This window comes from Rattus norvegicus, chromosome 16 (assembly GCF_036323735.1).
Source record: "Rattus norvegicus strain BN/NHsdMcwi chromosome 16, GRCr8, whole genome shotgun sequence".
Lineage (NCBI taxonomy): Eukaryota > Metazoa > Chordata > Mammalia > Rodentia > Muridae > Rattus > Rattus norvegicus.
Window position 1 is genome coordinate 33,451,059 of NC_086034.1, and position 21,380 is coordinate 33,472,438.

Here is a 21,380-nt window from a genome sequence, read left to right on the forward strand (position 1 = left end):
TGTGCTGTTCTTGTTCACCACCGCACAGCAGACCCTCCCAGAACCTTCTCACTGGCCTGTTTGCGGCTGCATCATCCTAGCCATAAGCTTCCCACTCCCTACCCCACCCACTGCTCCTCATCTTCTGTAGGAAGAGTTTAGCTTGTTAAGAAACTTTGTAAGTAGAAACTTGTGACGTTTGTCCTGTCATATTTCTTTACATTTAACCATATGTTATCAATTCTGTGCTTTGTCTTCTTTTAGGATTTATTTATTTAATATATATGAGTGCTTTTACGCTGCATGTTCATCTGCACGCCAGAAGAGGGCATTGGATCTCATACTGTGAGCTGTCGTGTGGGTGCTGGGAATTGAACTCAAGACTTCTAGAAGAACATCCAGTGCTCTTAATCTCTGAGCCATCTCTCCAGCCCCTGTGCTTTGTCTTAATTAAGCTGTCATTGATTCAGTGCGTGTTTTACAACGAGTCTAGTTTGGTGCACCCCATTTTGACATTGTACTGGCTGGTTTTGCGTCAACTTGACACAGGCTAGAGCAGAAGGAGCAGAAGGAGCCTCAGTGGAGATGGACCTCCATGAGATCCAGCTGTAAGGCATTTTCTCAATTAGTGATCAAAAGAGGAGGGCCCAGCCTTTGGGCTGGTAGTCTTGGGTTTTAAAAGGAAACAGGCTGAGCAAACCAGTAAGCAGCATCCCTCCATGGCCTCTGCATCAGCTCCTGCCTCCAGGATCCTGCCCTACTGAGTTCCTGTCCTGACTTCCTTTGGTGATTAAACAGCAATGTGAAAGCATAAGCTGAATAAAGCCTTTCCTCCCCAACTTGCTTTTTGGTCATAGTGTTTCATTGCCGCAATAGACACCCGACTTAGACATCGGGCTGAATACTAAGATAAAAGTAATGGTCCCCCAAACTACATACTTTGATAATATTGATATATGTCTTTTAAAGCTGTAATTATCTTGTAGAATTGAATTAAATAAATTATCAGTGTTTGCTTCTAAAGATATATTAAGGGGCACTGGATATGGAGAGAATTAGATTATAAAAAGAGATGTCACTTTTCATCGTATGCTTTTGTTTATCTTCAGACTTGCTGCTTGTGTCTTTATATATAAAAGTGATTCTATTAGTAAACAAAAAGAATTCTTGTGAGGTAACCCTTTGACCACAGTTAGTGTTTGAAAGTGTTTGAAAGATAGGTTTGGAGGCAAACCTACTCCTCTTCATTGATGATGGTGAAAATGAGGCTTGAGACTTGCTCTTAGAGGGGAGCCGGAGGAGGCTGGGCTGACATCGCATGGCTTCTCAGTTTCCCTCTGACAGGTTGTCTTGGTCTCTTTGCTCCCAGAGGAGATCTGCACCCTTGTCATTGCTGAGAGTTTTCCTGAAGATGCAGGCATATTTACCTGCTCAGCCAGAAACGACTATGGATCCGTGACCAGCACCGCACAGCTTGTGGTAACTTCAGGTATGTGGGAATCCAAAGCAACTGGGTCCTCCTCCCTGGCTTTTGAGTAGCTCCCCAAGACAGGTATCAACTGTCCCAGGAACAGGGCCCAGCCCTTAGGAATGTTCATGGCCACTCCAAGAGTTATCTTAACAATCAGGTGTCTCCTCTGTAAACAAAAGGATTTGGGGGAGGCAGAGAGCAGTGGAGGTGGAGGTAACCAACGAGGTAACTAGCACTCACTAGCACCATGGGGCCAATTTAAAAAAAAAAAAGAAAAAAAATGCAATCGAGGTATCAGAAACAATGGAGTGTATAGTCCTCATGCTAAGCTAGGATCCCTCGCCTCAAAATGCCACCCCTAAGTCAGAGGTGCAGTCATGGTCCTCAGAAGTGCAGAGAACCTGCAGAAACCTGTCTAAATGTGTCGCTACGTAAATCAAGATTTAACTTCCAAGAGAGGAATGCAAGCTAGAGAAATGGAGAAGATCTTAAAAAGCAGATTTCATCACAGTATTATATTAATGTGAGTAATGAACAGTTCTCATATGAAATATAAAAGAACAGAACTTAATCCTGTAGTCAAAGACACAGGGACACACACAGACTCACAATCAGATTCACCAGGGAAGACAAGAAGAAGAAATAAAGAGATCTGTGCTTTTCTTTGTGTTTTTCGGTGACAATTTTCTTGACACCGAATTTACTCTGCGGATAGCAGTAGCTGCCTTGTCTTTCAAGAGCCTCTTAGAGAGATTCTAAACCAAGCCCTTTGACCAAGCCTAGCACACAGTAAAACACACAGTAGGCAAAGGGAGTGGGTAGCTCTTCCATTGCCTTGATTTCTAGAACAGCAGAGCTTGGGGGCTAGGTGGCAGCAGAGGTCCAATCAAGCACGCTTGGGGTTGATTATGAAGGCCTGTTCATTAAGACAAGTAGGAAAGGCCCTTACTAGGGAATGGCAGACATCAGTGAATGCTGTAAGCACCAGCTGGAAACCACAGTGCAGTCGCTGCAGTTACACAGCACACAGTATCCTGGCATTTTAATTTTCAGTTGGCTTGAAGAGTGTCCCATCGAATGGTCACAGCAGTCCCCAAACAATAAGGACAAAAAGGAGACTGTCAGTTTGAGTGGCAAAACCTGGAATTGTAATATTTTTTTCACATAATATTTAACATTATTAATAAATTGGTTTTCTACCTCCCTCAGTAAGCATTTCTTGATGCACTGAAAGGTCTGCCAGGCCCTCAGGAAATGATTCAGAAAGGGTATGACTTCGAGATATGTTTACTCTACAGAGAGTAACCTTTTAAAGTCTGTTTTCTACTCAGTTATAGTTGAGACAACATAATTTCCTATCTGACATGAAATTTTTCTGTGCACTCACAAGAGTTTCAAGAATTTCACTTAGATTCAGAACTTTTCTCTCTCTAGCTTCAGAAGGGATGGTTGCATAAGCCTTTTCAGACCTTGAATGCTTTCAGTGAGAACGGGTAGGATGTCCAACCGGATTCTTGACCTGGGAGTAAGAGGATAAAGTACTTAGGTTGACACTGTTTGCAATGTCATATTTGATGATACCGTATCTTAAGCTCCTAAAGCACTTTGTTAAAGAATCAGTAGGGAGTTTTTCTATAGGTCAGCTCAATCCAGAAATGAAGCAAGGAGCAGCCATTCAAAAGAAGGCCATGAGGCTGGCAATACTCCCACACCCATGACAACATGGAGCACTCTCCCTAATGACATGCAAGGAACTCCCACTGGATCTATGTTTTAGTTAGGGTTTCCATTGCTGTAGAGTGACACCATGACCAAGGCAGCTCTTATAAACGACAACCTTTAGTTGGGGGTGCCTTACTGGTTTTGAGGTTCAGTCCATTATCATCATGGCAGGAAGCATGGCAGCGTCCAGGCAGGCATGGCTCTTGTTCTGAAGGCAAACAGAAGACTGACTCCCGGCAGCTAGGAGGAAGGTCTCAAAGCCAACCCCCAAAAGTGACACACTTCCTCCAACGAGGCCACACCTACTTCAGCAAGGCCACACCTCCTAATAGTGCCACTCCCTGGGCCAAGCATATTCAAGCCACCACAGTCTATGAGTGTGAAAAGCATTTGTTGAATGGGTAGCAATTTATTATTTCTGCTCTTTCCCCATCCCTTTTCTTAGCCAACACCGAGAACTGTAGCTATGACTCAATGGGAGAACCCAACAGTGATCACTTCCAACACTTTCCACCTCCCCCTCCAATCCTGGAGACGGGCTCCTATGAGCTGGCATCACAGAAACCGTCTGAAATCCAGCAGGTGAACACTCCTAACTTAGGATTTAACATGGCAGCTCTTCAAATGCAATTCAACTCTGCAGAGAGGGAGACCAACGGAGTTCATCCCAGCCATGGAGTCAATGGGCTGATTAATGGCAAAGCTTATGGCAATAAATCTCCTCCAACACCAGCTGCCCTGCTTTCACCCACTAAGGAACCACCACCTCTCCTTGCCAAACCCAAACTGTGAGTATTTCTGCATGGCTTCATAATACTTTCCATATCCCTGTGCAATTTCCTCTCCCGTTAGAAAAAAGCTTTCTCTTGGACTGGACGGTTTAGTTCACCACCCCTTCTGCAGGCAAGTTATCCTTAGCTGAGGTGACCTGGCTGCTAAGTGAGGTCCTTCAAAAATACAAAGACTATTTTAAATGAAGAAGGTAAATAGCTCTCTGTAGAATCTGTGACTGGTTCTGGCTGTGGACGTTTCTGTGCAGGGCCCTGCCTTCCAGTTTGTGGCGTGGTGTAACTGCTCTCCAGGCAGCATGGAGAAGGGAACTCCTTGGAGATGTCTATTAAACCAAAAGCAAACTTTTTAACTGGAGGAATCAGTACAAAGCGCAGATGTGAACAGAAGGAGGAAATTGGAAAGGAAGAGTGGGAACCCAGTGGCTAATCCTGGCCAGGGGATGGAAAGCAATGGCAGGCTTGTCAGGTGGAGGAGTGGCCATCACACCTCATCCTCCTCATCTGTGGAAGTTCGTGGAATTGCACGTTACCACCATTCATGTTTGATTTCTATTATTATTCTCTCAGGATAATAAGTCTTGCACAAGCTATTTCCATTGGCACTCTGCGGCAAGCATTGTCACAAATGCAGCCATTACAAAATGAGAGAGAGAGAGGGTTAGAACTCAAAAGTTCTCTACCATAGCAGAACAGTTGTTAAGGTGGGTCTGTGAAAATGTATACATTCCCTACTGGTTCCCATTTCCATGGGATGAAACTTCTCCACCCAGGAAAGCCTCTGGGTTCCCTGGGATGTCTGATGGTTTTGACATAGAATAGAAAGGCTTCTTCACACTTGAGTTCTTTGCTTCCTTGGTAGTAAATACTTAACATTCTTTGGTCTGTGATCAGCTGGGTCTGTTAGCAATGTTCGAGTTGCTTAGATGACACCTTACATTTACACATTGCTGCATTGTTTGCCAAGGGATTTCATAGACCGACGCCAGATGCAAACTAACCCAAAGAACACCTCACCAAATGGGGAAGCAATCTTATAAAATCAACCTTCTGGCAGTCTTAGGAAATGATCGTAGCAAACTACCCCTTGCTACCCAGTATTTCATTTTGCATTGTTCTGGAGCCTCTGTTCATTGGCCAGGTTTATGTATAACATCATGAAGACCTGTGTTCTCACTGAGAACATAAGGTGAGCTTTACAGAAAGAAAGAAAGAAAGAAAGAAAGAAAGGAGGGAGGGAGGGAGGAAGGGAGGGAGGGAGGGAGGGAAGAAGGAAGGAAGGAAGGAAGGAAGGAAGGAAGGAAGGAGGGAAGAAGGGAGGAAGGAAGGAAGGAAGGGTATCCTTAAAAAGAGGTTTACATTCTTAGAGCACCAGCCATAAAACTAATTGCTACTACTGATTTGTTTCATGTTTGCATTTTAAGTATGTATTGGTAGTGCCTTTACTGAAACAGAGACCACTTCTCTGGGGAAGGGCAGATGTGTTTAATGAGGAGGTCGTGGCTGTGCTCCTGATCTGATGGAGTGTTTCTCCTCTGATGGTCATCATAACTGGGTATAAACCACAGGAGAGTAAACAGGAACGGTTAGCCGGCACTTACACCCCTCCTTTTCTCGGGCGTTTCAACAGCTCTTCAGCTTTCATCTGGATGGCTGCTTGCCCGTGTGATGGGGCCTTATCCACAAAAATGCAACAAAATAAAAATCATAATTCCACAGTTATTAAAAGGTTGGGTAGCTCAAGAACAAGTTTCATTTTTTTCCTTTTTTTTTTTTCTTTTCTTTTTTTTTCTCGGAGCTGGGGACCGAACCCAGGGCCTTGCACTTGCTAGGCAAGCGCTCTACCACTGAGCTAAATCCCCAACCCCAAGAACAAGTTTCAAAGCTGATGACATAAAGAAGATGCTTAAATCTCATCTTCTCAGAGGCAAACAGGGAGGACCATAAACCTATCTTAGTGACTGTCTCATTCTAGCTTTGTATCAGATAAGTCTATTACTGGGTCTTTTCTCTGCAAGCGATGCCTGCAGAGTCAAAAGAAATGCACAGCTTGCAGTTAAAATTGCAGACTCTTGGTGTTAAAAAAAAAAAAAAATCAGGTTTCAAAGATGCAGTTCTGCCTGGAATCCATAGGAAATTTGTGAGTAGCAGACCCAGCAGCTATGGCAGAGCATCAAGGAACAACCGATCACGTCTGCCCCTGTGCTTAACTCCTAAATTCAACTAATCAATGCAGAAATTACAACGTGCGGTTTCCAAGCCCCATCTATTTTTCTCCTCTTCCGTCTTCCTCTTCTTCCTTGTGGGCAGAAGGTACAATAGAAACGTACATAGCCAGCAACATGAGAAATCCAAGCGTCAGTTAGCGAAGCATGATGCTAACACCCAGAAACAAGCGGGTTAGCAGATAAAATGTTTACTTTCCAGTGGAGTACCGAAAATACACACATGGCCATCAAAGTCTGTGCCCGCTGATAATGAGATGGTTGAAAATTTTTTTCCATGTTAATACAACAGCTCTCTTTGCTCCTATTCTTTCTCTAGTCTCTAAAGTAAAAAAGAGAAAATAGAATTAGTATTTCCCATGTTGAAGTAAAAGTGAACTCTGGATGAATCAGTCTTTCTATGTAATTATATTTACCACTTTTGCAGTAATATAAAATTTTGTCTTTATCTCTACCCACCCTTAGATAACCCATTGTTTCTGAAAATCTCATCTCAAGGGAGAGATATATCCTAAAAATTCTTTCACAGCAAGTAGCCTAGGGTTTAACCATCAACTTGGCATAGCTAAGATTCATCTTAAAGAGGTATTGCCTGGATTAGATCAGCCTAGCAGTATGTCTATAAGGAATTATCTGGATTGCTAATTGATGTGGGAGGGCCTAGCCCACTGTGGGTGATACCATTCCCCGGGCAATTGGTCCTTGGTGTAAAGGAGAGCTCACTTGTTTCTGCTCATGGTGTTTGTCCCAGAAACCGAATGAGACTACAGCATCAAGGTAGTCAGTATCTTAAGACTAAAGTTATATCTTCATATAGTCGATAACTGTTTAAAGTAGAGAATTGGGGTTTTTTGTTGCATATACGAGAATTAGAGATAGTTTGTGTGAGACAGAAATGGGGAAAGAGTGACTAGTGTCAGTCTTTATCAGCAACCTAACTGTATGAGGCTTTCAGTGTTTGGAAGCTCCTTATGGGTCCCCCATACTCCTACACACGCATTAAAGTACAAGCTGTTCCTTTGCCAGGAATGTTCTACTCTTGGAATGTGATAAAAGCTGGCCCCTTCTTGCGTATCAAATCTCAACTTAATGTTACCCTTCCTCAGCCACCCAATCTAAAGCAACCAGCCTCCTCTTTAATTTCTACACAATACTTAATTGCTTCGAATAGTCATTTGCTTGCTATGGCCTCTGTATGTTGATGCCCTTCTGAGAATAGGAACCTTTACTGCCTTTATTTGGTCCTATGTAGTAGTTGTTCATAAATATTTTTGAATGAATAAAACAAGAGGAAAGCAAGAAATGAAAGAAAGAGCTCCCAGTTTTAAAGCTACTTCATTTGTTCCACTTAATTTTTCTGCCAGGATCTCTATCTTCAAACATCACAGTTTCCAAAGTTGTTCTTTATTTTTTTATACTTTTTTAGTGGATATTTATTTATTTACATTTCAAATGTTTTCCTTTTCCCAGTTCCCCCTCTCCCATACCTTCTCCTCCTCCTTCTATGAGGATGTTTCCCTCCCACCTCACTTCCCTGGCATTCCCCTACACTAGGGTATTGAGCCTTCACAGGACCAAGGGCTTCTATTGATGCCAGACAATGACATCCTCTGCTACATATGTAGCTGAAGCAATGAGTCCCTCCATGTGTACTCTTTGGTTGGTGGTTTAGTCCCTGGGAGCTCTGGGGGATCTGGTTGGTTGATATTGTTGTTCTTCCTATGGGGTTGAAACCCATTCAGCTCCTTCAGTCCTTTCTCTAACTTCTCCATTGGGGTCCCCATCCTCAGTGTGATGGTTAGCTGCAAGCATCCTCATCTGTATCAGTAAAGCTCTGGCAGAGCCTCTCAGAAGACATCCATATCAGGTTCCTGTCAGCAAGCACTTCTTGGCATCAACAATAGTGAAAGGGTTTGGTGGCTGCATGGATCCCCCAGGTGGGACAGTCTCTGGATGACCTTTTCTTCCGTCTCTGCTCTACTCTTTCTCCCTGTATTTCCTTTAGACAGGATCAATTCTGGGTTAAAGTTTTGAGAAGGGTGGGTGGCCCCATCCTCCAACTGGGGACCTTGTCTAACCTCTGGATATGGTCTCTACAGGTTTTCCCTCCCCTTAGTTGGACATTTCATTTAATCTCATCCCTGTTGGGTCCTGGGAGCCTCTTGCTTTCCTGGCATCTGGGACTTGCTAGTAGCTACCTCCAGTTCCCCATCCCCCATTACTATATACCTCTGTTCAAATTCCCGTCCCTCTGTGTATCATCTCTGTCTCCTCTCATACCTGATCCTGTCCCCCTTTTTCCCTAACCCCTCCTCTCTTCCTCCCAAGTCCCTCCCACCCTCTCCCTCCGTGAGTATTTTGTTCCCTGTTTTAAGAAGGACTGAACATCCACACCTTGGTCTTCTTCTTCTTAGCTTCATGTGGTCTGGGCATTGCATCTTGGGTATTCCCAGTTTTATGGTCTGTGCATTGTCTTGGGTATTCCCAGTTTTATGGTCTGTGCATTGTCTTGGGTATTCCCAGTTTTATGGTCTGTGGACTGTATCTTAGGTACTCCCCGCTTTATATCTCTAATTGCTATCATTTGTCTCCTCACCTGTTAATAACTGGATGGATTAAAGAATTCAGCCAAAGTTCCCTGTGAGGACCTGTAGATGTCACTCACTTGGTCGAGCTTTTAGCTGCCATGCACAAAGCCCTGAATTCTATCTGCAACCAGCCTCAAACTGGGCATGAACGCCTATGCCTGTGATCTTAGCTCTAAGAAGGTAGAGGCAGGAAGATCAGAGATTCAAGGTCCTCTTCAGCTATATTGCTCGGCAAGGCCAGCATGGGCTTGACCTAAACAAGAGACCTTATCTCAAAAATAATTAAATAAACAAACAAACAAACAAATAGAGCTAGAGAAATGGCTCAGTTGGTAGAATACCTGTGCAAACCTAAGTTCAGTCCTCCTGAACCCATGTAAGTGCCAGATATAATGATGCTCTCTGGGAACCTCAGCTCTAGAGCAGGAAATGGAGACGGGCAGTCCATGAAACTCATTGGCCAGGAGAGCTTTGGGTTTACTTAAAGGCCCTGTCTCAAAAAGAAATATGAAGAGCAATCAAGGAGGAACATCTGCGATCAATCTACTCCTCTGACCTCTACATACAGAAACATGCATGTGACAAATCCATACTAACACATACAACTCTCCCTCCCCCTCTGTGGGGGTCACAGAATAAATATAAACACATTTCCCATATACTAGACTCACAGTAGAAAAATTCATCCAGTTACTTAACTCCTTTCTTCGTTTTTTCCAGTGCTCCCATTTGATAGATGCCTTGCTTTAACACACTGGGGAGAAAATCTGAAAAGAGGAGGAGACAGGTCCAGTCTTTAGCAACACTTACAGTGTTAGTTGGCTTGGGTACAGTCAAACTGCCGTTTCAAGGTGTGCTTACTCGACATGTTAACAGCCCATCAGATTACAGACTCTGATGAAGGGTTGCAGGCTTCTGTGCTACTCCCTTCCTGGCCTGTTTATGTTGGACCAAAGCTCAAACTCCAATGTGTGGCTTGGGTGGCATAACTTAAAAAGCTGAACATTTTTCCATCCTTTAACCTCTCCTAGTTAGAGTTCAGGATCTCATTATGTCAGCCTTTGACGATAGAATAAAACTGGTCTCCCAGAGTCTGTTTACCATAAGCCTCACCTGGAAGATTCAAAAGCGAAACAAAACATCAAGGGCAAAAGAGTAAAGGGAAGCAAAACCCTGTAGAGAAAAGTGCGTGTTGCAGATAGCTAGAGACTTGTAGCCATCAGGCAACAGTGAAAAGGCACTTAAATGAAATGCACACAAAAACACTGTAAATCCAGAACGTGTCCTTTTTTGACTATTTTGAGTGCCTGCAAACTGCTGGAAAATTCTGGACTCGAAGATGAAAGAGGTAAGAGGAATCTGTAGCCTAGTGATTGCCAGAATGATTTTCATAAGAAAGCACATGTGCACGCACACACACACACACACACACACACACACACACACACCCCTTTTAACTTGATACAGATTTTATTTTTTTAAAAAAAAATCTGTGAATCTGAACTCAGTGCAATCTAAAATACTTTCTTCTTGGGTCAACATTTACAAGGTGAATGATTTTACCTTTGGTTTTAAAAATTCAGTGTGCATCAGCTTACATTTTTGCTTAAGTGCCTTTTATTGTCTGCAAAGAATACTCAAAGAGCAGTTTAGTAATAGTAAAACTGAAAAACATAGAACCAAAGGGCCCTTCAGAATAACATTAGAGGGAAAATGAGCAGAAACATTAGAGACAGAAATAAAATCACACGTACACGTACACACTCACCCAACAGGATCATGAAGGAGTGGCGCAGAGATGATGGATGGCCCCAGGTAGACCAGCTGGCCAGCTGGCCATACAACCTCTTTATAAATACCCCGTGGTGACAACTTTACATTAACAGTGTTAGTGTTGGATCTCTTCTGAAACAACCCCTCCCTGAGGCGGGAAGCCTAATCAAGAAACTTCCTGAAGTATGAACTTTTAACTAAGAAATAACATTTGGATATAGTTTTTCCTCTAATTTTTTTTAATGAAAATACAGGCTCTAATGCAGTGTCACATTCATAGTGCAAGATCATACTACTCAGTCCAACAGTCTCTTGTTGACTTCAGTGTGGTAAATGCATTTGCTTTAGACTGAGTCCGTATTTGGTAGTTCAAGTCTTACTGTGTGTTAAATACCCACCACTATCTATGTCAGAAGCAGGACTCTACCACCCCCTCCCAAAAATCACAATATATTCAACCTCAACTATTTGGTGCTTTACATGAAAGAACAGAGAATGGTAATATTCTTCAACATTGCCATCCCATCTTGTCTAAGGGTATATAAGACTTCCTTTGGTAATCACAAAGTTGAAAATGTAGCGCCTTCCTGATGAAGACATCTTTAATGGGGAGATAACTAAGATAAAGCTACATAGACATATGGCCATGAATTGGAGGTGGCTTAACAGTCCAGAGCACTTGTGCTCTTACTCAGCCATTCATAGCTCATGAAGGGGATCTGGCCTCCTTGGGCACTGCAAGGCACACTCATGGTATATGATACATGCAAGCAAAAATGCACATGCATAAGATTAAGTAATGAAGTCTTTTTAATTGTAAAGACCAAATTAGGCTATGGAGAATAATGAGTAAAGGTGAAGAATATAGATGAGGGAATTCTTATTTCCTAGCAATGAGGAGAGCATATTAAGTTCATTGCACTCTTTCAGTGGCTTTATATCAACCAGCATTAGCATTTAGAGAGTAGAAACAGAGAAGGTGTGCGGTTGGCAAGCCTGGAGCTGTAAGGGTGCTGCTATACTGAATTTGAATATCCTTAGAGAGTGACATTAAAAATATCATACATGCAGTGCACAGTCAGAGAAGACATAAAGATAAAGGGGAAAGCTTTGCAAATAGGAGAGGCTGAGGTTCCAAGATGAATGCTATACCAGGAGCATTGCTGCTTCAAAGCAGGGTGAGATTGGAAACCATGGGAAGAAATACCAGTGACGACCAAAGGGGGAAACTAGCTAAGTTCATAATCCATAGACAAGCATCCCCCCGAGTGATATGAGAACTTAAGACACATCAGTTTGAGTGGGACGTTCAAGTGGAAATGAAGGTTGAAGGCATACGGGAAATTGTCCAGCAGATCAAGATACTAGAAGGAACATTGGCATGGGCGGTGGCCAAGGGCAATGGTACAAGCCCAAGGGCTAAATAGCAAACTCATTGAGCAAAGTGAGGAAGCAGCCAAGGTTGTTGGTGACGACAGGAAAGAGAGTGATTATAGGTGGAGTGCAGGAACTTCACAAGGGAGCAGACATTGAGTGATGATAGCAAGTTCTTCTAAGGGTAGCTATAGGAAGCATGTGGCAGGCAGAAAGTGCCTGCTCAGGGGACCTCAAGGGGCTAGCAGCATCTCTGGGGAATGCCAGGTTTCAATAGAGACAAAGCAGGTTAGAAAAAGTCAAGGCATTCCAAAACAATAGAAGGATCTAGAAAATGGCTCCAGAGGATGACTCTGAATGAAGACCAGTAAGAAAGAAGAAAGCCAAGAGGATGAGAATTGTACCTGGGAGGTGTGCCAGGCATAATCCTGGGATTACTTTTCTTCCAACAAAGAATAACTAAGACTGTCCCCAGTGAGGCACCAATGGGGTCTTAGCCAACATAATTTCCCATTTCCTTTTGCACCCCTATTTATTTCATTACATTTCAACACTGTGATTGATTTTGTCATTACTGACCCTCTTCTAGCCAAGTGAGACACTGAGCTGAGGTTTTATTAAACCCGCTTATTCCTACATTTGGCTATTTTAAGATAATTGTTCTCACCTGATGTCTCCCTGATTTGTATTTATTGAATTTCATTCTGTGTCTACAACTCCAGCTATGAGAATTTATTTCTGTCTGCTGCAGACTGAACTGTATTAGGCTGCCGATTATTTATTTATTTATTTTTAATTCTGTGAGCATGTAGGTTGTTCATTCAAACCAATATTTCATCCAATGGTGAGAACATTAGGAACAGCCGGGCTTGTTTCAGTTGGTTCGTCTTACATGTGTAAAAGCAGACACTTGGTTTCCTCAGCAAATGTGAGAAGGACTGCTTCCTTCCTTGACTGAACTTAGAAACACACGAACCTTGTGAACTCTCAAGTCGATGTCACTTCTTTTTAAACCATTTCCATATGTGGCAAAGAATTATATATTCTTTCATTCGATTTGTAATAATAATACACATATTAAACTTGTTTGATGAAATATTTAGATCTCATAAAACAGGGTGGCTGGACAGGTCCCATTTAAATGTAAGCACACATTGGCTTCATTACTCAAAAGGAAACTATATATTTTTCCAATCAGAACTTCAGGCCTTACTGCCAGAGTATTTCAGGGTCACACCTTTTGGGCACTGTCAGGATGCATGTGGACTGAGAGGGCTTGGAAGGATGCTAATCACTAAGGATTAGCATTCACCGGAACACAGAACAAGGTCTTTGTTAGACTCCTGCAAGTTCTTCTGATCTGCTGTTATTTAAATGCAATGATATGCACATCCACAGAAGGTAGAACCCCATAGGGCTCTAGTAAAGCAGTTGAATGCCTAACACAATATCCAAATACTGTAGCTACAGAGATCTGGTATTCTCTTTGCTCAAAAGAGTTTCTAAGTAGGTCAGATCCTGGTATTCATATGCCTCACCTACAATTTCAAAGGTGGTGCTTGCCTACCATCACCATTAAATGTGAAGGCTGTGCAAAACTTCTGGAAAGACCGCAAATATGATCTTGTCCTTGTTTCTGTCTTGGTTGAAATAGTCCATATGCCATGTGGTTTCAAGGATCTGCCATTACACTCAATAATGTCGGTAGCAAAACTGTATATTTGAGAGTAGCCATAAAAGGTAGCTTCATTACAAAGCAGCATAAAATAAATAATGCCTTTGCCCTCTGCAATTTCTAAAATGGAGTTTGTAACTCAAACTTTCAAACAGTTTTAGTTTTTGAAATAAATTCTTGTTTCATATGACTGTGGTTTTATGTCTGGCCCCTTCTTTCCTCAGTAGCCATTGCTTTATTTTGGTTAAATAAGTAATCTTTGTGACCATGAAATAGTCACACTTATCTCACCCTTATTTTTCTTCCTCACAAAGCAATTTTACACATAAAGAGAATTATTTGTCATAGATCATTCTAGAATAAGAGCAAGAACTTTTACTTCCTATTTGTTCTAATTATTCTACCTTTGACAACGGGATTTTGCTTGGTTATTGTCATTATCAAGACTTTCTGGATAGATGTGGTAATACATACACATAATCCCAGTACTCAGAAGGCCATCTTGCAAGGCATAGCTGAGGGGTAAGTTTGAGAGGTCTCAAGATTGGCCCAAGCTCCATGCTGTGACCTAAAAAGTCATCAAAAGTCACTATAACACTTTGAATGCCTCTGATGGGTACAGTTTTGAGTCCATCTTTCTTCCATATCTTTATCAGACTAAATTACTCTCTGAATGTTCTAGAATCAGTATTAAAAAAAAAAAAAAAAGCAAACCACATATCTCTTCCTGACTGAATCCCATTTGGTTATAAGCAATTTATCAAATAGAAATCCTGGGTCAACCAGACCATTCTCCCACCTGGTGTCAAATCTCTCCCACAAGCTATGTTCATATAGAATTTATAACTGTCAATATTTCTCATGCTTCAGACTGAAGAGTGTGTGTTTCTGAGCTACCGTGACCTTGACATATACTTCACCACACCATTTCAAGCCTGAGTACAGCATTCCATGATGCTTACAAAAATGACAAAGCCATTGTGTACAGTGGCAGGCCAGGAGTTCCCACCATAAGCTGGACACTCACATCCTGACAAAAACAAGTGCTAGGTTTTTGATCGACCCAGTCTTTGCCACCAGTCACTTTGTCCTACTATGTAGCCGTTTTCCTGCTCCCTCCCCCAGAAACTCATATAATATCAGCACTTCTCACACTGTTATGATAAAGCACAGAACAGCATAAATTATAGAAAGTTGACTTTGGAGACCTTGTGCAAATATAGTTGATCCAGTATTAGTAATTGAAATGTCCGGGCATGGTACTCATTTTGTCCAGTTTAGGCATGATCTGCTTTTTCCACACTGAACTGTCTCTGTCACTGAGACCACAGAAACACTCTCCAGCATCTCTTTAAACATCACTTTTGCCATGACATGTTCAGGTACAGGGGCTGTCCCTTGCATGTAGGAAATGCTTCTGGGGTTGTCTGTCACCTCCCTGGGACTCTCCCTTTTCATCATCCTGGAGCTGCAGCTTGAGTTTCCCTCTTTGGATTCCCAGACACAATTCTGTAGCTGCATTCTCATCTCTCCCTTACTAAAAAGCGTGCCCTCATCTCTCAAAGAAAAGGTGCAGAGCACATTGACTTTCTACCCTAACATACCTGAAATTGTTTCCCCACCTGCCCTGATTGACAGCTTAGCTGGGTTGAGAATAACTGATTTCTCTAAAAATATGCTGGAATAACCTTCTGATTCTACTGTCTTGTGTCACTATGACAAAGGTCAGACCCATCTAGTTTCTGGACTTTGCTATAAGAACTATTTCTTTCTTCCTTTCTGGAAGCATGTGACCATGTCTTGTCTTGTCTTGTCTTCTGCCTGTAGTGAAGACTGGATACAGGCTTCCGACATGTTGTAGACTCCTGAACATCCCAAGGTCCCCTTTCACTTCTTACCTTCAGACACTCTTGGCCAGCCTGGACTTGAGGTCATTCTATAGCCCAGACAAGCCTCCAGTAATCTATCCTTCTGCCTCATTCAATCCTGTGTCACTAGAGTTCTTTCCTTTAAATAATTTTTTTCCTAATATCTCTATTTGAAACTTGTAATAAGGTAATGTTAAAACTCTTAAATGGCCAGGTGGTGGTGGTACATGACTTTAATTCCAGCACTCAGGAGACAGAGGCAGGTGGATCTCTATGAGTTCGAGGTGACCCTACTAAGGGAATTCCAAGACACCCAGAGCCACACAAAGAAACCCTGTCTCAAAAAACGAACAAACAAAAACCAAACCAAACCAACCAAACCAAACCAAAACCCTCTTAAAGGGTGGTGAAGAATTAGCTCAGTCAGTAATGTGCTTCCCATTCAAGCTGTAAGATCTGAGCTCAGTTCCCAGAACCCACATGAAAAAGCCAAGAAGAGGCAGATTCTAGAGCCAGCCAATTCATAGTCATACCCCCCACCCCCATCAGTCAGTATCTCTCTCCCTCCCTTTCCCCCTCCTTTTCCTCTCCTTCCCTCCCCCCCCCTCCCTCTCCCCCTCCATCTTTCCTCTCTCTTGCTCAGCTCATTCTATCTCCTCTACCTCCTCTCTTCCTCTTCCTCTCTCTCCCTCCCCATCTTTCCTTTTGTTCTCTGTTTAGTTCTTTATTTGTGTGTGTCTATGTGTGGGGATTCCCCTGAGCCATGGTGCATACATGATGCTCAGAGGACTTCTGGGATCTGTTTTCTCCTAACACCAGAGGGTCCTGGGGATTAAACTCAGGTTGGCAGACTTGGCAGTCCACATCCTTGCTCTCCAAGCCATTCCTCCAGCCCTTCCCTGTTTGTGTATGTCTGATTTTTGGCGTACTTCCTATGGCTTCCTTTCCTCCCGTCTTCCAGTCCTGCTCCTGCTGAGTTTAAATCATGTCATCAGATTCACAACTCCCAAATCTTCCTTCTTGTTCTGTTTTTTATGGCAGCCTGATGTGCTTCCCCACTACAGCATACAGAGCCCTTTATCTCATGACAGATACCAATCGCCGGGTGTTTTTTTTTTTTAAAGGAGAAAGGCTATTGTGCCTTTCTTTCCCCTTTCCACCCTTTCCTCTCTATTATCTCCAGTTTTTAAAGCTTTTTTATGTCTGTGTTTATTTAAACGAAATTTCATGTTCAAAGCTTCCCATAACGAGTTGATGACCTTTGGCACCAAAATCCAGACTGCAGCTTTATGCTGCTCTGGAATTTGTGACCTGGTGCCCTGGTTCCCTAGGAAAGGCAGGGGGAGGGGCTTCACACACAGCTTTGGAAGCTAATCAATGGAAACGGGTTGTTTCAGCTTTTAGCATGAAAATTTAACACACATCTATTTAATTCCTTCCTTTCTTTTCTGTTTTTCTTCATGAGACAGACTCTCTTGTGTCAGAGGCTAGTCTTGAACTTCCTGTGTAGCTAAGGATAATGGAGAACTTCTGATGGTTATGAATTCACCTCCTAGGGCTGTGATTTCAGCCATGCACTACCATGCCCAGTTTCTGTGATGCTAGCTATCCAAGGCTTCGCACACTGAAGCACTGTAGCATTACTAGACCTCGAGCTCTTCTGACTGCAGCTCCATGTTGTGAGCTGACTGTCTCCTCAAGTGGCAAAGGAGAGTCTGTTGACTAGCTTTGAGGCATGGGGAATAGAGCTGGTTCCCCAAACTGTCAACCTGCCCTCTGGGCTTCAACCCCATCCTTTTCTTCCTCATTGGGAGAGACTCAGCAATCTAGGTTTCCCTTGCTAAAATTAGTATCACCCTCTGAACACTCCTGGATCTCTTCTCCTTCAAAGTCAGTGTGGGTTCATCCACTCATTCTTAATTCCAGGGAGCATACGGGCTCTACTTTACCCTCCTTCTTTTAGGTATTAAAGGAGGAACAAAAATAAACACAGCCGTTCAATGCACCATTTAGATACGTGTCAGTTTATGACCTCGGAACTTGTTTTGAAATAAGATTCTTTCCAGCCAAAGACAGCAGTGTAGGACAGAGACGGACTCCTGCTGTCCTGATAGGTGACCTTGGATAAGCTGCTTGATGCCCCCCAGATAGGATGTCCTTGTCAGTAATAAGGAATCCTGGCAGTGCCAACTTGACAAAATTGTGGTCACATGAAAAAAATGTCCATCACCGGACATGCCACAGGGCAATGTTTATGTTATTACAAGAATGTTAACAATGAATCCTTTGTTGCTTGGGCATAGGTCAAGCTTCTGGGTAGATGTCTTATAATCCTTGCAAAAAGCCACCAGGGAGTCCTTCCATGTCATTTTTTTTTCTCCCACTATCTTAAAGTGAGGAGGGAAAAAGTGAATAGAAAACCCATTGAACAACTAGGAGAAATGTTTGCTTTTCATTCAACTCACCCTAGAGGTTCTGGAAATTATACAGATACATAGGGACTCTACTAACCGAAACATCAGAAAGAGGGCCATGGCTGGTGAGTTAGAAAGGTTGACAGACGGCGTTCTCCTGTACAAGTTTAGATATGAAGTCATGCAGAAAACAGTTAACAAGTTCCTAGGAAGAGCATTTTGCAAATACAATGCACTCTGGTAGCCGCTAAAGGCGGAACTTGTCACCCTTACCTGTTGAAAGGCTGGAGGTCTCCAAGCATCACTAGGCATTATTAGGATAGCTCTTCCAATTTTGCTGCATCTCATGCTGGAATAAAGCAGTATGCAAGCTGACATAGACCTGCTTATATCACCCAAGTCACTGTGTTAGAGAAATCCTTCCACCATGCTGTGCCTACAAAGAGATAGCTCAGCAGGTAAAATGCTTGCCTGGAGACACTTGTGGCCTGAGTTTGATTCCTGGAGCCCACATGAAGTATAAGGACAAAACTGATTCTATATAGTTGTTCTGTGGTCTCCAGAAGCACTTCTTGGCATACATGAGTGCAAACACAGATACACACACACACACACACACACACACACACACACACACACACACAAACTCCACACAAACCCCACACAAGCAAAACAAAAACACGTTAGGAAAGCTAAGTAAGGTAATTCATGCACTAGAGAGGCTAAAGGAGGTGGATTGTCGTAAGTTTCAGGCCAAGCTGGGCTACAGAGTAAGAGACAGTTCTAAAAACAAAAACAAAAAATCAAAAACAGAACTTAAGAAACTTTTTCTTGTAGTTATCTTGAAATTCCCACTTTATCTTTCCCTCACATATATCCAAGTAATCAATTGATTTTATATTTACTTATAAATAGTGGGGGTTTTTTTCCAGTGCAAGGCATGGAACCTAAGGCAAGCCCTGAGCCACATCCCAAAATCAGCAAATAAAATTTGGAAGGTGACCCCAAAATGACTTGAATGATAATTAAAAAGACATATGTCTATCATCCTTTCCCTTCTCTCTTCATCCTCATTTTCTTACTGAAGCTTGCGCTACCCAGAGGCAAATGAATGGCTTAGATCAATCTAAAATCCATTTCAGCTTAACAATAAAAAGGCGTTAAAGGAAGCTAGGCTTGGTGGTGCACATTTGTAAACCCAGTTCATAGGAGGTTGAGGCAGGAGATTATCCAGTCTGGAAGTCAGCCTAGGCTACATAGCAAAACTCTATCAAACGCAATAAACAAACAAATAGGCAAAAAGACTAGCCTGACCTAAAGAGGAAGATTCTACTTAAAACGCTTGAAAAAGAAAAAGAAAAGAAAAAGTAGGTATATAATACTTAAGTATAAAATAGTAAGAGTATATACATTTTTATTTTATTTTATGTGTATGGCTATCTATTTACCACCTATGTGCCTGATGTCCCTCAGAGGCCAGAAAAGGGCATCAAAACTCCTGAAATGTGAGCTATGGAAGGTTGTAACCTATCCTGGGGGTGATGGGATCAAATCCAGGTCCTCGGGAAGAGCAAACTCTTAACCACTTAGCCACCTCACCAGCCCCAAGAGCATTTTCTTAATTTATGGTTTCACACACACACACACACACACACACACACACACACACACACACACAAAAGTCCTATTGACCACTTACCTAACCTATGTTTTCCTGAAACTTTGAGAAGTGTTGAAAAATTACCACCACTCTGGTGAGTACAATATAGTCTTTCCTTTTAATTATAAAATATTAGCCTGGCTTAGGTAGGCATTAGCAATCAAGGAAAAAGAAAGTGTTTTGAACAGTGATAGTAATAAAACTATGAACCATAATGACTTGCAAAATCATGAGCTTTGAAGCTGTTTTACAAATATGTACCTAGGAACCTGGGGAGATGGGTCAGTGGTTATGAACACTGGCTGCTCTTCCAGAGAAACCACATTCTATTCCTCGTATTCCCATGATGGCGCACCAGTCTGTACCCTAGGGGGTCTGACAGCCTCTCCTATCCTCTCCAGGCACCAGGAACACAAGGAAGAGACATAAAAGTAGGCAAAACTCCTATACACACAAAATAATGAAATAATGACAGAGAGGTCATCAAAGCTTGGCAGCTTGGTCATCCACAGCGTCTTAGCCACAATCTCTGTGCCTCCCTAACTGACTCCCCTTTCAAAGGTTTGGGATGGGGATGCGGTGGAGGAATAGTGCAGTTTGTGATTCCAAATAGTTGCCTGCTCTCTCCTTTCGAGTTTGAATCTATTTCAGTTTGGAGCTTTGTCAAAGTTCAAGGCTGTCATTTTCTCCTACTGTTCATGTGTCACTAGCCTGTGCATGGGCCAGCTTCTGTAGATGTCTTTAAATGTCAGCTTCCAAGAGGGGAAAATTCTATAAAAGCAAATAAGCTCGCCAGAAACCGGAAAGCATTAGGAGACAAAAGCTAACGCCCTTCTTTTGAAAAACAAGTTAAGAAGAAGAGTCGTAGGGGAAAGCAGACAGGAGAGAAAGGAACGTTCTAGTCAAACAATGAGGATTGAAATGTTCTGGTGTCTGTCTCTAACATGATAACAGGATGTTTCTTGGAAGCCGAGATAATTTTCTTGAACATCAAAGAAAGAGCTGAAGAGCTCTTGCAGCCTGTCCTGTAGGCCCGCTGCCCCTAAACTTCATCTTTCTTCTACATAATTAGCATGACCACTGAGTGAGTTCAAAAGACAGGGTCAAGACAGCTATGCCGTTTTCTCTTTTACACACTGCCCGTAGCCCAGCTAGTGTTCTCCTTCCTCTGCTCCCTCTCCTCCTTAGGATGCAGGCCCTCACTTTATGAGCTCCATTTCATGTGCTTCTCATTGTTTCTACCCAGGATGGTGCAGGGAAGAAAGGATGGTGAATTGTCCCATGGCCACAAGGTATTGATTCCATTCAACCCTTGGGTCCAGTGCTTTACCCAGCATGGCATGGTGCTGGTATCATTCAACCTCCTTGTATCCCCCTGACTATTGACCGAAGTCTAGGCCAGTCAATAGTCAGGAGGATTGACTGCTTTGTAAATGGTCATGAAGTAGTGTTATTCAGGGGATGAGCAAACCCTGTAGTTGTTTGGTTTAGATATGATTGCTTTTTTCCCCCAGATGGTTTCAATGTATGATCGGCTGAATGGGACGATAACCCTGCAGGTGCAGAGGTCATAGAGAAAATCACTTTCCTGGGGGGGGGGGAGGGAGAGAAGGAGAGAGAGAGAGCGCCTTCCTCTCACCATACTCCGATGAACCACCTTACCATAGCACAGTGACAGCACAGGGAATTCATGTTTCTTCTGCTTTCTGCTATTCTGTCTTCTTCCTCTAAGCATCGTGTTTCTAATGGACTTTACGTGAACCATGGTGCTACAGACAATCTGGTTCTGTAGCCCAGGCTACAATCCTCTTCTCCCAGCATCCTGAGTGTGGCCATCACAGAT

The 21,380-nt window shown here is 42.7% G+C and overlaps 1 protein-coding gene across 4 annotated transcripts in view; it reads left to right on the forward strand.

The window, feature by feature from the left end:
* Palld (palladin, cytoskeletal associated protein) overlaps positions 1-21,380 on the forward strand; it is a 393,294-nt gene that overhangs the window by 212,116 nt on the left and 159,798 nt on the right. For all 4 annotated transcript variants that reach the window (XM_039094916.2, XM_039094914.2, XM_039094915.2 and 1 more), the window contains 2 exons: positions 1,349-1,468; positions 3,618-3,960. In XM_039094916.2, the coding sequence (XP_038950844.1) occupies positions 1,349-1,468; positions 3,618-3,960 (463 nt within the window). The remainder of the gene's footprint in view (positions 1-1,348; positions 1,469-3,617; positions 3,961-21,380) is intronic.